Consider the following 18,452-nt stretch of genomic DNA (forward strand, 5'->3'; position numbering starts at 1 on the left):
TTATTATTATTATTATTATTATTATTATTTTACTTTTAATCTGCCAAGAATTATGTGACATTAAAACATCCAAATTTATTCCTAACTGTGTAATTTAACATTTTTATTTATATGTAGTATTTATAGCTTAAGAACACAATGCCTTATAAAAGAAACATATTTTTGTTTAAAATGCAGTCATTATGCAAATGCATTTGTTCAAAGAATTCTTGGCAAATGTGTTCATTTTTTTAAGAAAAGGAAACAAAAATGTACATCATAAATTGAAGACTTATGATAAACATAAATGGTTGAGAGCAGGATGAAATTGGTAGAGATACTTTAGATGACACGGCTTAGAGTTAGTCCACAGGGAGTCAACAAAGGAGGATACCTGAGTGCCACAGTGAGCTCTAGCAGAGTACACTTAAGAACGTGAGATTATCAAATACTGTGAATTTGTTCACTAGCTATTATGCTTTTTTAAAAAAAAAAGCTAAACATGTTTAATGCAGGGAGTGAAAAATTAGTCTCTTTATGAAAAATTTGCTGTCTTCTAAATTCTACTCTACCCTCCTGTTTGTGGGTCCTGGCAACTGAGGACCTAGACAAGCATAACCATTATTCCATTTCTTAGCACTAGCTCCAAGTCCATTCCTACTGATTAGTAGCATGAACTCAGTGAATAAAGAACACATATGAATTTATTTATTTTGGGGGGACAGGGTCTTGCTCTGTTGCCCAGGCTGGAGAGCAGTGGCACAATCATGGCTCACTGCAGCTTCAACTCCCCAGGCTCAACTGATCCTCCCGCCTCAGCCTCCCAAGTAGATGGGACTACAAGCATGGCCAGCTAATTTTTATTTATTTATTTATTTATTTTTTATTTATTTTAGAGATGGGATCTCCCTGTGTTGCCCAGGCTGATCTCAACTCTTGGACTTAAGGGATCCTCCTGCCTCAGCCTCCCAAAGTGCTGAGATTATAGGCATGAGCCACCATGCCCAACCCATATGAATTATTGTTGATACCACCATGCGTGGCTTAAAAATCCATTCCTCCTATTGTAATAGACCTGTTGGAAGTATGGTTGACTAAATATGGATTCAGAATTTCCTTTTTAATTTTTTTATTATGGATTTAGAGGGTACAAGTGCACATGGGTACATTAGATAGCTGTGAAATCTGGACTTTTAGTGTAACCATCACTCAAATAATGTACATTATACCCAACAGGTAATATTTCATCCCTCATCCCCCTACCATGTTCTGGAAGTTACCTTGTTTTAATAAAAATACTATATGCTAAGTTGGGAAAATAAAATTCGAAGATATCGACTAAAAAACTAAAAGACAATTTTTTTTTTCACATGCTTTTCAGGACCCTTAATAAGTAAGTAAAAAATCATAGATTTAGAAACACATTTTCTCAGGTATTTTAAATAGAACATTCCTTTGAAGTCCCAGAGGCCACAATTTCCTTATATTAATACTGTGAACTTATGTCTTGGGTTTTTGATAAGCAAGTGATTCATATGGTAGACACATGATAGTATTCATTTATTCCTCATTCCCCTGCTGTCTTTGTCGAAGGACTAGCTCAGTTTCCTTTCTGACCAGAACAATACTAGATCAAGACTGGTGTGTAACAGGAATTAAAGTAATTTGAAATGTGTTCTTAAACCTGATTTTTGCTTACCTTTCCAATTGTGTTGACTTTATTTTTAAGATCAAAATGAAAAACTTGTTCAAGAGAATAGAGAACTACAGTTACAGTATCTGGAACAAAAGCAACAACTTGATGAACTTAAAAAACGCATGAAATTGTACAACCAGGTGAATTATTTCCTTATTTAAGAAATAAAACTCAGAATTTTTATCTCAATATTTTATGCATAGAGAAAGCACTATACTACAAAGCAAAAGAATACAGATATATTAATTACTCAGTTTATTAACTGAAGCTATCAGGTAGTTTATGTTCCATAGGGACATTTTGAAGTGCTGGAACGTCTTGTAGACTTAGTTTGTTAGTTCATGGCATCAGTCAGTTTAGTGTTTCATGAGGATAATTTGAATACTTGGAATGTCTCTTGTATTTTCCATTCATAACTCATTGTGAGCTTTTACTTAATCTATTGCAGGAGAATGATATTAATGCTGATGAATTGAGTCAAGCTCTCCTACTTATAAAGGTAAGGTTCTGAAATTCGTTGTGATTTTCATGTCTGCTTACAACTGTTTCAGCATAATGATGACCCTTATCTGTAACCCTTACATTTGGAGAATGAATTATTCTTGCATCTTCTGAAACTTAGTATGTCCTTTACAAATATATATGTAACGTATCAACACTACTAAGATTCAGGAAAGTGGTCAGGTGACCTTTAGTTATAGCGTATATATATTTCATAATGACATCAAAGTTACATTAAACCAGACCTCAAAAACTCTCATTTAAAACATTTTCTTTAATTATAACAAACATTTTACTTTTACCTGCTTCACTATTTAACTAATCAACAATTTTCTGCCCTAAGAGAGACCTTGATGCACACCCTTTAAGTAAAATATTGAATTATAAATATCTCAAGAAGATAGTTTTTAGTTCTAGAATATTCTGCTATTTACAAGAAGACACAAAAAATACACTTCCTTCCTTTTAGATCACAGTGTAGGTTTTAATCAAATGAAGAAATAAAAATAAATGTGCATGTTTCTTCTATATGTTATAAAGTAACAAACTATTTTTTGATTTCTCTATAACTGTTTCAATTGTCTATCCAAATATTCGAATTTGATTAACAGGTAAATTTCATTTTTTCCATCAGGAATGAAGCAGTCCTGATATGTATATATCAGGACTTCCTCTATCTGTTTTCAATTAATGAATTGAAAATTGATGAATCAATGAATTGTTTATTGATACATCTATATTAATTGATAAAATCACATCTTAGAAATTTTTGTTTCAGTCATAAAGCGTGTTTTTATTTTAGGCTCAAAAAGAACAAAAAAATGGAGACCTTTCCTTTTTAGTGAAAGTAGATAGTGAAATTAATAAAGATCTAGAACGCTCTATGAGAGAGCTGCAAGCAACTCATGCAGAAACGGTACAAGAGCTGGAAAAGACAAGAAACATGCTAATTATGCAACACAAAATTAATAAAGATTATCAGGTAATGTAATACACTAAATGGGGAGGGTACATTTTCTATAATATTCTGCTGATGATTTACTTTTCTAAATACCATATGTTATCACCTGTTACATTATCTATTATCATCTATTGTAATCTATTAACATATCACATCTCTGCAATGTAACCTCATAACTAGGTACTTAATTAGAATAAATAGTTTTAAAACAAATAATGTGGGGTGTTTTCTGTTTTTTTTGGTTTTTTTTGAGACAGAGTTTTGCTGTTGTCACCCAGGCTGGAATGCAGTGGCGTGATCTTGGCTCACTGCAACTTCCACCTCCCAGTTCAAGTAATTCTCCTGCCTCAGCCTCCCAAGTAGTGAGATTACAGGCGCCGCCACCACGGCCAGCTAATTTTTATATTTTTATAGAGATAGGGTTTCACCATGTTAGCCAGACTGGTCTCTAACTCAGACCTCAAGTGATCCACCCACCTCGGCCTCCCAAAGTGCTGGGATTACAGGCCTGAGCCACTGTACCCCACCACAAATAATGTTTTTAAAGTCCCTGATTTTAGGGAATGAGTAGTGGCAATGAAATCACCTTTGTTAGCATTAGCACATTCTGCAAGTGAGTTATAGTTATCCTGAAGTCATGCCATAACCGTATTGTCTTAGCTTTTAACAAAATGAAAACACATCTCCATAAAAAGGAATCTGGAGTTTTTTCTTTCTTCTGATTTGTGAATATTGCCAAGCATAATTTTCTAAAGTGTAAGCTATTTGAGGTCAGGAAACCGTGGTTCATAGCTCCTACTGTTTCCAGGATCTAGAAAATGCTTGAATCATAGTTGCTTTGAATAATGAAAATAGAACTAATCACAAGTGTTAAAACTTATTATCTCTTATTTTTTAGATAGAGGTTGAGGCAGTGACCCGTAAGATGGAAAATTTGCGGCAAGACTATGAACTCAAAGTGGAACAATATGGTCATCTTCTTGATATCAGGGCTGCACGTATCCAGAAACTCGAAGGTACAACATACATGATTTTTTGGTCCACAGTAACTAGAGGAATGGATTTTATAACAGTTTATAAAGTCATCCAAATCTGCACTTACCATGTATTTTTGCTGTGTTTACCCCTAATTCATAGCTAGCTCACTCCAGCTTTGACCTCCTGGGTTCAAGCAGTACTCCTAATTTTTAATTTTTTTGTAGAGCCTATGTTGCCCAGGCTCATCTCAAACTCCTGGGCTCAAATGGTCTTCCTGCCTCAGACTCTCAAAGTTTTGGGATTACAGGCGTGAGCTGCCACACCCGGCCTTGATTCTTTTCTACTCAAGAATTTTTAGTAATTCCCTACTGCTTTTTAAATTCAGTGTTGCAAGCAAGATTTCAAAGTACTTCACAAATTACTATAGATTCAAATTTACCAGCACTTTCTAATTTCTCTTCAAAGCAACCTGGGCACCTCAGCCAAACAGGTCCTCTGCCTGCTCTTTGCAGATATGTCGTGCTCAGGCCCACTGCCATGCCTTTGTTTTTGCTGTTTGCTTTGCCTAAACCTCCTTTCTACCATGATTCCAAGATACACACTTCCCTGCTTTGAAACCTAACACAATACTCACCTGTGCTAGGAAGCTGGTTCTGATTATTCCTAGCTATCCCTCTACTTGAAATGTCCTTACAGTGATTTTTGGACTTTAGCAAGTAGAAAAATCACTTGAGGAACTCGTTTAAAATGTAGTTTCCTGGGCCCCACCCCTAGAGGTCCTGGAGCCCATTCTTTTTTATATTGTATTTAGAAATAACTGCAAGCTATTCAGATGCAGGTACAAGACTACATGTTGAAAAAAACTAGCTCAGCACTTACCAACCCAGTTTTCTTCTCATGCACTCAAAAGCTGTATGTTTGGGGAGCATATAAGTGTTCTTCAGTTGTTGGAGTTTTGCATATTCTCCGTAACCATAATGTAAGTTCTACACTGATAAGTATTTTGTCTCTCTTTCATGTCCATGTCCACTACATACCATACTTATTTCAGTGGTCTATGCCAGCAGCAATTTTACACTCTTAAAACTTTGAGGTTCGAAAAGGCCTTTATTCGTGAGTTATACTTAATTGATATTTATCATAACAAATTAAAAGTGAAAAAAATTTAAATATTCTTAATTTGTTAAAATAATAATAAACTTATTGCGTGTTAACATAAATTACAGTACTTATTTTTTTAAGTTATATTTTCCAAAACAAAAAAATACTTCAAGAAGAGGGACATTGTTTAAAATTTTTTAAATTTTTAACATTTCGCAAATCTTTTTAGAGACTGGCTTAATAGAAAACAGCTGGATTTTTATATCTGCTTCTGCATTTCATCTGTTGTGATATCGCACACCACGTAACCTCCAAGAAACTCCGTTATACACTTGTGAGAGGACAGAAACGAAAAGGGCAGACTACATACTGGCATTAGAATAAAAATAGCTGTGACCTCACAGATCCCCAAAACGGTTTCAGAGACCATCAGGGGTTTCCAAACCACACTTTGAGAAACTCTGATCTGGGTAGAAGAGCTCAATACATGTCTTTATCTGATGAAGCAGCGTTTTCCAAAAGTCGAGGAGCAATGTGTACCTTTCATTCCAAGTAGTACTCAATAAAAATTTGCTTAATGGAATTTTCTTGGTTAAAAGGGAGGTCACAATGGTTGGAATTTTTATTCCTTTGAAGTCTTACTAAATTTTAACCATCATATTTTATCCCCTCAATTCATTGATTCACTCCATAAACATGATCAAGCCCCTAATGCATCCTAAGCAAAGTGCTGGGCAGGGAGAATACAAATAGGAAAAATCAAGGCACCATCCTCATGGAACTCCTAAGATGTTGACAAGTAAATAAACGGTTATGTTTTACTATGAAGAGTTTAAAGCTAAGAAAATCTAAAGGTATCAAGGAAACATTGAGGAGAGAATGCCTATTCCTGCCTCAAGATTCAGGGAAGACTTCACACAGAAGGTATGGAGTCTTTAAAGATGACAGAATTCACTACTAAGTAAAAGTAATATATGGCATTACAGGCAGTAAGCAAAGCAGGGAAAGATGCCCTAAATATGAAGTGTTGCAGTACATTTGAGAAACTGCACTGTAGATCCATCCAACTGGAATTCAGGAAAGTCAAAAAAGGAGGAGAACCTGGAGATAAAGCCAGAAGGAACAAAATTGTGAAGGCCCTGTTTATACCCTGGTTGATGAGGTAGAACCTTATTAACCTGGAGAACCACAGAGGGATTTTAAAGTAGGGAGTGATACACTCAGAATTGCATTTTGGAGATTATGCTACAGGTATTGAGGAGAAAGAGGAAGATTTGAAGGAAGGAAACATTTTGAGTTCCATAATAATCTGGATAGTAAACTGGAAATATAAAATTAGGTACAGTGGAAATGAACAAGAACAAATTTGTTGAAGAGTTAGGAAACAGTATTGAATAGTAGTGACCCTATAGATGTGAGGCAAATAAAATAAAAAGAGTTACTGTTTTATGATAGTCTCAAAAAAAGAAAAAGGGGAATTGAGGCTGACTCTCTGAAATCTAGCTTGGGCAACTGGATGAATGAATGAATGAATCATCACTTGAGCTTTAAAGTACAGAAATAGCTAGAAGACAATATGGGCTGGGCACGGTGGCTCAAGCCTGTAATCCCAGCACTTTGGGAGGCCAAGGTGGATGGATCACTTGAGGCTAGGCGTTCAAGACCAGCATGGCCAACATGGCAAAACCCCATCTCTATTAAAAATATTTTAAAAATTAGCCAAGTGTGGTGGCAGGTGCCTATAATCTCAGCTACTCGTGAGGCTAAGGCAGGAGAATCGTTTGAACCTGGGAGGCAGAGGTTGCAGTGAGCCGAGATTCCATGACTACACTCCAGCCTGGGTGACAGAGTGAGACTCCGTCTCAAAACAAACAAAAAAACAAGACAGTATGATACATTCTGTTTTGAATATGTTGTGTGGGATACCTAGCTACATAGAGGGTTAAACAAAACATTAGAAATATAGGAATGGAGTTGAGAAGATAAATATGAATTTAAAATAGTAATATGGAAGCCTTTAGCATATTAATAATGACAAAAGTCATAAAAGTTGATGAGATCACTCATGAGAATATGTAGACTAAGAAACTAATTAAAAACAGAAGCCCAGAAAACCAGCAGAGAAAGAGAAATCCCAAAAGAATGAGAAGAAGGATAGGAGGAGAAGCAGAGAAGATGATGACATGGAAGCCCAGGTAAGAAAGACAGAGTGCACTAATAGGAGATCCTCATCAGTGTCAAATGTAGCAAAGAAATCAAGTAATACAAGGACCAGCGTTCATTGCGTCTAGCGATTAACTGATTATTGGTGACTTTCTGGAGCAGTTTCACAGAAAAGTAAGGCAGATATTCACGTTGGTGATATTTGGTTGGCCTATGTATATAACAGTGAAACCATCATCATGATCAGGGTAATAAACTTATCCATCACCCCACAAAGAAGAAAAGTATAAATCTTAATAAGTTAAAGGAAAGGAGGCAGCAGAAAGAGAGACTGACTTTATAGGGAAGAAGACAATGGGTGGAGCAGAGACAGGGAAGCAGGTGAAAGCCAGGTAGTTACCTCAGCTGTTCATTCAGAGGGCTTTTTTTCTTTTGATGTTTTTCTCCCCTTTTTCATGGCTGAGACTGTATTACGACTGAGGTTGCAATTTTGTTGTTGCCTAATAGCTGATGTCAACACAGAAATGATAAATTTTTGTACGATAAAGTATTATTTACAGAAAAACAGTGTAGTCATAGAATTTAAAATAGAGACTATTCACCAGAAGTACTCATTCCTACCACTTCAAAAGCCAGTTTTCATTTTCTTATGTCAATATTTTGAAATCTCTAAACTGTGTGTCTTCTCTTGCAGCCCAATTAAAGGATATTGCCTATGGCACCAAGCAGTACAAATTTAAACCAGAAATCATGCCAGATGACTCTGTTGATGAATTTGATGAAACCATCCACTTAGAACGAGGCGAAAATCTATTTGAAATCCATATCAACAAAGTAACCTTTTCTTCTGAAGTTTTACAGGCATCTGGAGATAAAGAGCCTGTCACTTTCTGTACCTATGCTTTCTATGATTTTGAACTACAGACAACTCCCGTAGTGCGAGGCCTTCATCCTGAATATAACTTCACTTCTCAATATCTTGTTCATGTTAATGACTTATTTTTGCAATATATTCAGAAGAATACTATCACCCTTGAGGTCCACCAAGCTTATAGCACAGAATATGAAACAATTGCAGCATGTCAATTAAAATTTCACGAACTGCTTGAAAAAAGCGGCCGAATATTTTGTACAGCAAGTTTGGTTGGTAAGTACAATGTATAAGCTTTGGGTGTTAGAATTACTAATTTGGTTTATATATTGATATGGTACTCTACATTACTGTCTTTTCTTACATATTAAAGGTGCCTTTAGAGCACAGACAGCGTTCTTTACCCACAGTTAATTGGACTATCTTAAATGTCACTGATACAGAGCACAGTGGCTCGCTCCTGTAATGCCAACACTTTGGGAGGCCATGGCAGGTGAATCACTTGAGGCCAGGAGTTCAAGAGCAGCCTGACAGACACAGTGAAACCCCATCTCTAGTAAAAATACAAAAATTAGCCAGGCGTGGTGTGCATGCCTGTAATCCCAGCTAACTTGGGAGGCTGAGGCAGGAGAATCGCTTGAACCTGGGAAGCAGAGGTTGCAGTGAGCTGAGATGGCACCACTGCATTCCAGCCTGGATAACAAGAGCGAAACTCCATCTCCCAAAAAAATGTCATTGATGATGTCAGTACAATGGCTATTAATTTTTTAAAACTTGTAACTTCGGATGTTTATCGTATTGATACTCTGACTAAATTATGTAATTTATAAATAATTTATGTATTGAACTATAGTTTAATAGTTTATAATAATTTAAATTATAGTTTAATAGTTATAACTAATATAAATAATAATATAAGCTATTTATAAAATTATTACCTTTTTTAAGACCTTATGTTATCACTATTAGTAGGCACTGGGAATACAGTGGTCAGTGGTAAATAAGACAGACAAAACTACCCCTTGTAGCTTACCTTCTAGAGAGGATTATAGGCAATACAGAAAAGTTAATCAGAGCAAGAGGCTAAAGGGAGAAATGGCAGGTTGCAAATTCAGGTAAGGGCTTCTCTGAGAAGGTAGCGTTGGTAAAGAATGAAGATCCATGCCAGGATCCAGGGGAAGAATGTTTCAGGCAGAGGCCATAGCAAATGCAAAAACCTGAGGAGGAGCAAGCCTGACAGTGGGAGGAACAGCAGGAAGCCCAGTGGCTGTGGCAAAGGGGGGATTCAAGTGATAGGTGGGGCCAGATCATGTTGCAGAGCCTTGTAGGTCAGAGTGAGGAGTTTGGATTTTCTGAGCTTTTAGAAAAATCATCCTGAGTGCTGTGGAAAGAATAATCTGAAGCAGGCAAGAGGGAAAATAGGACTGTTCTCAGGCTATTGCATTGATCAAGGAAAGACGATGGTGGCTTGGATTAAGATGGTAATGAAAGTGACGATAAAAAGTAGTCATATTCAGTACATATTTTATTAACTTCTCCTTCAAGACTTGCTTATCAGTTGAATGTATGATAATGAGGGAAATGGATGAAGTGAGAATTTCTGGCATGAGGAGCTAGAAGAATGATGATACCATTTACTGAGATAGGGAAAACTGGGAAAGGAGCACATCTGATAAAGAAAATCAAGAATTCTGTTTGGACAAGTTAAGATTGACCTGCCTATTAGACATCCAAGTGGTAATGTCAGGCTGTTGGTTGGACACACTGATCTGAAGGTAAGGAATAGAGATATAAAAGTGGGAGTTGTTAGCATATAGAATATATTTTAAGCCATAAGCATAGATAAAATCACATAGAGAGTGAATGTAGATAAAGGAAAGAAGGTGGCCAAGGACCAAGCCTTCGGAAACTCCAAAAGTAAGGCCTCAGAAAGAGGAGGAAGAGCCAGCACAGGAAACTGAGGAGTGGCCAGTGATGTAGGAGGAAAACCAAGAGTCTGTGGTACCCCAGGGACCAAGTGAAGAAAGTATTTGAAGAAGGAAGGAGGGTGACTTAGGGTCTTGGGACGGATTTTATTTTATTAATTGAGTGATCAATTGCATAGGTAATATATTCACATGATTCAAAAATCAAAAAGACATCAATGTCTACCTCCTTCCCCTTTTCCTTAGCCACCCTGGGTCCCCTCACCGAAGGCTACAGATTCTTTCAAAGATATTTGTTTATTTGTTTGGGGTGTTTTTCCATAAAGACAGGGTCTCACTCTGTTGCCCAGGCTGGTCTTGAACTCCTGGACTTAAGCAGTATGCCCACTTCAGTCTCCCAAAGTGCTGGGATTATAGGCATGAGCCACTACACCCAGCTTCAAAGATCTTTTATGCATATACAAGCAAATATATATTACATTAATATTATTCTTTTAGGACTTATTTTTAAATGATGACTTCTGTCGTACTGTGTCTTGTGCTGCTGTAGCAGAATACCTAAGTCCAATATCACAGTGTTCACATCTGGCAAGGGTCTTACTGCATAATAACATGGCAGAAGATTAGAGAGTGGGAGCAAGCAAGAAGGGGCCAATCTCAGCCTTTTATAATGGTACCAGTCCTACCCATGAGGGTGGATCCCGTGTGGCCTCATCACCTCTTAAAGGTCCTACTCATAATACTCTTAACGATAGTTAAATTTCAGCATGAGTCTTGGAGGGTACAGACATTCGAACTATAGCAGGCAGATAGTAAGTCACATTTGTATGCTGATGAGAATGATCCATTAGCAGGGAAAAAAATTGATAAAGTAGGAGAGAGTAGGGGTAATATTTGTAATAATCTGGTGTGTTCAGAAAAGTTTATGTATAGAATATTCTCTATTTGACAAATATTAAGTAGCCTTTGTAACTAGTTCCTCTGGTAGGAATATATTGGTGGAAATTATGGCCCTTGCTCTCAAGAAATTTACAGCGTATTAGAGAAATAGACTGGTGAACAGATGGGCCAAAGCAGTCAGTGCCCTAGCAAGGACATACTCTACTCTCCTGGGAGCCGTACAGAAAGTCTGCCCCGCAGAAGACAGATGAAGAACTGCCTGAGTTGAGAGGAGTATTGAGGGTGTTAGGGTAAACGTCGTGCAAGGGTATACTGCATGCGACATGTGTTTGGCATAGCTATGACATTTTCCCTTATGCTTATGATATAGTATACAAATGGGAAGGTGGCAAAGATGTCTTGAAACTTGAATTAGAATGTGGAATGTCATATTTATAATTTTGAGGTTTTGTATTATAAATGTCAGACAACATTGAGTGCAACTTATTTTTAAAAAGTATTATACCATAACATCAAAAAGAATCTGTGGAGTATTTGATTCAGTGTTTAGGTTTTTAAAATATATTTCAGAAGGAATGAAATAGTACAAATTGGAATATCTCAAACATAGTTTGATGTAGTTCTTTAATAATATTTAGTATACAATGAAACTCATACTTCAGAAGTAACTATTTTCTTCATCTGCTGTTTGCCAATCTCACATCATTTGTGCAAGTCATATTATTTTACTCAGCATAAAATGTATAGTTTTAATGCATAATGCCATTGATGTATTTTTACTGGTACATATTTTAATGTATGAAACTATTTTAACCTTGGGTTATGTATTGATTTGTAGGAACAAAAGCAGACATCCCAGATTTTGGCACAGTAGAATACTGGTTCCGATTAAGAGTTCCCATGGATCAAGCAATTCGACTTTATCGAGAAAGGGCAAAGGCTTTGGGATATATAACATCAAATTTTAAGGGGCCAGAGCATATGCAGTCGGTAAGCTTATTTGGCTTTAAGACCCTTTTATAACATAGAAATTTTATAATATTTATTTATGTGTCGTGCTTTAAACTGAAATCGTTTTCTTTCACAGCCATCAAGTGGCTTTTTTTAACTTTTATTTTGAAGTAATCATGTACTCACAGGAAGTGGTAAAAATAGTACAAAGAGATCCCTTGTAACCTTCACCCAATTTCTCCTAATTGTAACATCTTGCATAACTATAGTATAATTTCAAAATCGGGAAATTGACATTGGTGCAATACTATTAATTAGGCTACATACCTTACTCAAATTTCATCAGTTTTTACATACACGTGTGTGTGTGTGTGTGTGCACGTATGTGTGTAGTTATTCTTTGCAGTTTTATCACATGTATAGATTCATGTAACTACCACCAAAACCAAAATACAGAACTGTTCTATCAACACAAAGAAACTCCCCTGTGCTGTTCAGTACACTTTTGAAAAATTAATCATCACAATACTGCTGTCACACATCAAAAGACTTTTGTTAAAAATTCTACTGTTAAGGAAATAAACAGCTGTTACTGGACTATCAGTTACTGTGCTTTCAAATTATTTCCTCATGTTAGGTTTCTGAAGTGCAAAGTAGAATACAAAATTAATATTCTCTTTCTGGGAACTGGGAATTTAAATGCAACTCCTTAGGGCAGCATTTCCCAAACAATGTTTCGTGGAGTCTTAATGACCATATTTTCATATTAGTTCCATGATCCAATAAATGCAGAAGACCTTGAATTGAGCAAGGTTAAATATGATTCTTGACTTTAGGAGTTCCCATATATAACATGAATCTTTTTTTTTTTTTTTTTTTGGGACGGACTGTCGCCGAAGCTGGAGTGCAGTGGTGTGATCACTGCTCACTGCAAGCTCTGCCTCCCGGGGTCACGCATTCTGCCTCAGCCTCCCAAGTAGCTGAGACTACACGCACCTGCCACCACATCTGGCTAATTTTTGTATTTTTAGTAGAGACAGGGTTTCACCATGTTAGCCAGGATGGTCTCGATCTCCTGACCTTGTGATCCACCCACCTCGGCCTCCCAAAGTGCTGGGATTACAAGCGTGAGCTACTGCGGCCAGCCTATATAACGTGAATTCTAATAGGCAATGTAAAGTATGCACTCACATTGAGTATCAGAGGAATAGGATATAGTAGAAACATTTGGTATGTCTGTTCAAGTCATAATTATCTTACCTCTTTTTTTATTTGGAACTCCCTCACCTCCAATCCATGGAGCTGGGTTCCCAGTGGCCAGGTTTGTGTTAGCAGATCCCATTTTCTTTCACTCCCCACCATATTATAACTAATGATTTGAGAATACCCACTTGACACCAGTTGAGCCAGTCAGATTCTTCCCTCTGAGATCAAGAGAAAGCAAGACATATCTGGAACACGTAAAATTGGGGGCTGTAGGGAGCCATCATCTACCATATTAAACAGCGAAGGTTAGACAATGGGTCTGAAGAAAGAGAGTAATGAACAAACATACAGAAAAAAATGGAGACCAGATGGAGAGGACATTCTGCTGGTTTCTAGGCCACTGCCTTCCGAAGGCCCAACCACATTTCTAGTCTGTATTCCATGAAATATGCCTGTAACCTTAAAGTCCCTTTTTTGTTGTTTTTGCTAGATAGAATTAATTTCTATGACTTTCAGTTAAAGAAGCATGACTAATATCACACTGATTTCCAAACTTAAGAAAGAGTGCACCTGCTTCCAGAGACCGTCTTTCTGGCCAGTATTCCTTACAACACACTTTGGGAAATGCTGTTACGGGGACGGGAGTTAGAAATAAGGAGACCACATTGTTTGGTTTTGTAGTGTAAAGCTTTTTAGACTCCCAGATTCTGACTTGAGTAAGTTGTTTCCTGGTGGAATTTCAGCTCTGGTAGGTAGATTGAGGGGAGAAGTGGAGGTACTTTTTCAGTCATTCCTCTCAGCCTTCCATTGCTGAGGGCAAACTAGCCCTGGGAAAGCAATATTGTGATTCACTTCTTAGGTTTCTCCTCTCCACACACCAGATTTCTCCACTAAGGAAATTATGACAACAGCTTTATTTTTTCCTCCTCCAATAAACTTCTCATGGAGTCAGGGTCCCAGATGCTCAATCCAGATTCAGAAATGCAGAGGGATGCCTTTGTGGAAGGTAGAGACTCCAGCACTAAACCAAACAAAGCACAGAAACACTAGCATTTTTTTTTTCCAGATCACATCAGCCATGGAATATTTAACAGTCAGCACAATTCTTTTCTAAAATACCTGTGTGCTGTCCATCTCAGTAATGGTTCCAAAGGAACCATAGAGTAGTTTCCGGTTCTACCTAATAACTCCTTTTGTTCATCTCTCTCCCGAAGTATCCTCCCGGTCCTAACTGTTTTTCCCTTCAAGGTTTATCTCTGACTCTGTTCTCATTTTCTCATAACAGTTTGACTTTGTTATACTGGCTAATTTGGCCTCAGGTATCTGCTTCCTCAAATCCCAACAGTTCAGGATGAGGGCCAACCCAAATATAACGGAATCATTACTCTGGGTGGGCAGGTGAATGTCTTTTAGTTAGGACATTCATCTTTGGACCCATTGCTAACTATAGTCTTTAGTTATCAAATAGAATTGAAGAACATCAGATTATCATTTTTCTTGGTTTTATTTGATTTTAGCACCAATCTCTACATGTATGCTCAGTCTCTAAGGTTTATTGCTAATAACACAGGATCATCTATTCACACATGTTCTAGGGAATACTGATTTTCCATTAGAATCAAAGTTTATTTTACAGAGAAATTATGAGGTGAAAATACGCAGCTTTTGTTGTTGACAAAATTATCTTATTTGGGGCTTGGCAGCTGCTGTTTATCTTTTAACTGTATTGTTTCCGTAATATAAATATGTATGTTTTTCCAGTTAAGTCAGCAAGCACCCAAAACTGCTCAACTCAGTTCTACAGATTCCACAGATGGCAACTTAAATGAACTTCACATTACAATAAGATGTTGCAACCACCTGCAGTCCCGAGCAAGCCACCTGCAGCCACACCCATATGTTGTGTACAAGTTTTTTGATTTTGCAGACCATGATACAGCCATCATTCCCAGTAGCAATGATCCACAGTTTGATGATCATATGTGTTTCCCAGTGCCAATGAATATGGATTTGGATCGATACCTTAAGTCAGAGTCTCTGAGTTTTTATGTTTTTGATGATAGTGATACCCAGGAGAATATTTACATAGGAAAAGTCAATGTGCCTCTGATTTCGTTGGCACATGACAGGTGTATCTCAGGTAAGCCTATGTTCTTGAATCTATAAAATTGTAAAAACAAAACAAAATTATATCTTACTGTTATGGATATGATTTGTAGCTAATCATCCTAACCTCTTCTAAGTCTTTAAACTTTAGGCCTATATTACTATATTTTAAAAATTATTTTCTTACTAGTTGCTCTAGGGATTACAATGTGCATCTTATCCCAGTCTACTTAAAATTAATACTAACTTAATGGAATTAAATACTTAAGGTATTTAAATTAAATATTTAATTCAATTAAAATATAGAAAATCTAACATCATTTCATTCTCTCTCATCTCCTTTTTGCAATTATTATCATATATATGTATATATATCGTATATATGCAATCATATCGTATATACGTATGATCATATATATGTATACATATATACATATCGTATATATACATATCGTATATATATATATGTTGGGTATGTATATGCTATATACATACCCAACAATACAATGTTGTAATCATTGCTTTATAAAATCTTATATTCTTTTAAAAAGTTAAGAGAAGTAAGAGATGGGAGAAAATATATAATTATAGAAGACTTTGATATTTACCTACATATTTGCATTTTTGATATTCTTTATTTCTTCCTGTAGGTTTGAGTTACTGTCTGATACCACTTTCTTATTCCAATATAGCTCTATTTCCTTCCCCTCCTTTGTGCTATCACCATATATATTTTGTCTTCCTATGTTATGAGCCCAACAATATAATTTTACAATTATCATCGTATGCAGTTATCTTTTAAAACAGTTAAGACCAGATAAAATGTATATTTATACTGTGTTTTGTAATTACCTATGTAATTACCTTTATTGGTCGCTATTCTTTTGTGTGGACTTGAGTTACCACAGGTGTCTCTTTCCTTCAGCCTGAAGAACTTCCTGTGATATGTCTTATAAGTTAGGTCTACTGGCAGTGAATTCTCTCAATCTGGGAGGATTCTGTTATCTGGGAGTATTTTTATTTTGCTTTTGTTTTTTGTAGGATAGCCTTGCTGTATATAATATTTTTGGTCAACAGTTTAGTTTAGCTTAGTTTTTAACTTTCTGCACTTTGAGTACATCAGACCACTTCTGGCATCCATTGTTTCAGATAAGAAATCAGTTGTTAATTTTATTGTGGTTCTCTCATACTTGATGTTGTTTTCCAGGTTTTTCTATTTGTTTTGGCTTTCAACAGTTCTTCTGATGTGCCTAAATGTGGATCCTTTTGCATTTATCCTACTTAGAATTTGTTGAGCTTCCTGTATGTGTAGTGTAATGTTATGCACCACATTTGGGGAGTTTACTGCCATTATTTTTTCAGTTATTTTTTCCTCCTCTTTTTTTCTTCTCCTTCTTGAACTTCCAGTACATGTACCATATGTTGGTATGTTTGATGGTTTGCCCACAGGTCTCTGAGGCTCTATCCATTTTTGTTCATTTTTCCTCCCATTCTTCAGATTGGATAATCTGTTCTGATCAACATTCACGTCCATTAATTCTTTCTTCTACCAGTTCAGATTTCCTACTGAACCCTCTATTGAATTTTTTCATTGCAGTAATTATACTTTTCAGCTCCAGAATTAGGGATCTCGCTCTGTTGCCCAGGCTGGACTTCACCTCCTAGGCTCAAGCGATCCTCCTGCCTCAGCCTCCTGAGCAGCTAAAACTACAGGCACATGCTACTGTACTCAAGCATTATAATCTCTTACTATATTCCCTATATGATAAAACATTATCATTATACTTTCTTTTTAATTCTCTAAATACACTTTCTTTTAGTTCTTTGAACATATGGATAATAGCTGCTTTGAGATCTTTGCCAAGTCTAACATGTAGTCATCCTCAAAAAATGTCTACTGATGGTTTTTGTGCTGTGTGTGCAGTACATTTTCCTGTTTCTTTGCATGTCTCATAAGTATTTTGTTGAAAACTGGACATTTTTGGAGAATATATTGTAACGTCATTTCCTAGGTGGTTATTGTTGCTATTTTTGTTTGTTTGGTGACTTGCCTTGACTAATTCTGTAGAATCTATTTCCTCTGCTGTGTAAGCCACTGATGTTTCTGCTAAGTTTTGTTTCTTTTTTTCTTTTTGTTTCAATTTTAACCATAAGTCAACATAGCTTAGTGGTCAGCCAGTGATTGTTCAAAGGTGTGCTTAAACACCTTGAGCCAGTAGGTTTCCACCCTTTGCCTATGGGTCAGTGTGTGGCATGGAGGATGCATTCAAATCAAAGTTTGGTCTACAAGCCTGCCTCAGCTTTTACTTTCCGAATTGACTAGACCTCTCATTCAACCAGGGACAGATAGCTTAGCAGGGTTTCCCCTGAGCATTTACACAGCTTTGTGCGTGCCCATAGCCTTCCACATCATGAGCTATAAATAGGATCTTGTCAAGTCCCACTTCTTTTTTTTTTCTTTAACTGTAGTCTTGCTCTGTCGCCCAGGCTGGAGTGCAGTGGTGCCACCTGGGCTCACGACAACCTCCTCTTCCCACGTCTCTTCCCATGTTCAAGCAATTCTCCTGCCTCAGCTTCCCAAGTAGCTGGGATTACAGGCACCCGCCACCACACCTGGCTAATTTTTGTATTTTTAGTAGAGACAGGGTTTCACCACCATGTTGGCCAGGCTGGTCTCGAACTCCTGATCTCAAGTGATCCACCTACCTCAGCTCCCAAAGTGCTGGGATTACAGGCATGAGCCACTGCACCCAGCCAATGCCCACTTTTGATATCTTATTCCTTGGATCACCCTTTTAAATTGTTGGCTGGCCTTCTGGTGTTTTGGCTTGCCCCAACCAGTATTGAGACCTCAGACGGTCTGTGATGTTGACCTTCTCTGATTGTTTGCCATTGAGGTTGCTGTTGTTTTTAACAATACCTCTGGGCATGAAATTATCTATATTTTGTCCACATATAGTCAGTGCCCTACAACAGAGGCTGCCAGTCCTCTTAGCCTATCCTAGCCTGGGAGAACTTCTGCAAAATGGGACTAGGGGAGAAAGGGGAGGATGAGAGCAGTCCCACAGATTCCTACTGCTCTTACTAAGGTACAGTAGATTTTCTTGAGTAAAT

The 18,452-nt window shown here is 37.0% G+C and overlaps 1 protein-coding gene across 2 annotated transcripts in view; it reads left to right on the plus strand.

Moving 5' to 3' along the window:
• The window catches only part of RPGRIP1L (RPGRIP1-like), a 99,750-nt gene that overhangs the window by 40,384 nt on the left and 40,914 nt on the right, over window positions 1-18,452 (plus strand). For both annotated transcript variants that reach the window (XM_011946600.1, XM_011946599.1), the window contains exons 11-17: window positions 1,709-1,815; window positions 2,124-2,174; window positions 2,979-3,158; window positions 4,036-4,153; window positions 8,074-8,526; window positions 11,914-12,065; window positions 14,994-15,372. In XM_011946600.1, coding sequence (XP_011801990.1) covers window positions 1,709-1,815; window positions 2,124-2,174; window positions 2,979-3,158; window positions 4,036-4,153; window positions 8,074-8,526; window positions 11,914-12,065; window positions 14,994-15,372 — 1,440 coding nt within the window. The remainder of the gene's footprint in view (window positions 1-1,708; window positions 1,816-2,123; window positions 2,175-2,978; window positions 3,159-4,035; window positions 4,154-8,073; window positions 8,527-11,913; window positions 12,066-14,993; window positions 15,373-18,452) is intronic.

This window comes from Colobus angolensis, unplaced genomic scaffold (assembly GCF_000951035.1).
Source record: "Colobus angolensis palliatus isolate OR3802 unplaced genomic scaffold, Cang.pa_1.0 Scaffold251, whole genome shotgun sequence".
NCBI lineage: Eukaryota > Metazoa > Chordata > Mammalia > Primates > Cercopithecidae > Colobus > Colobus angolensis.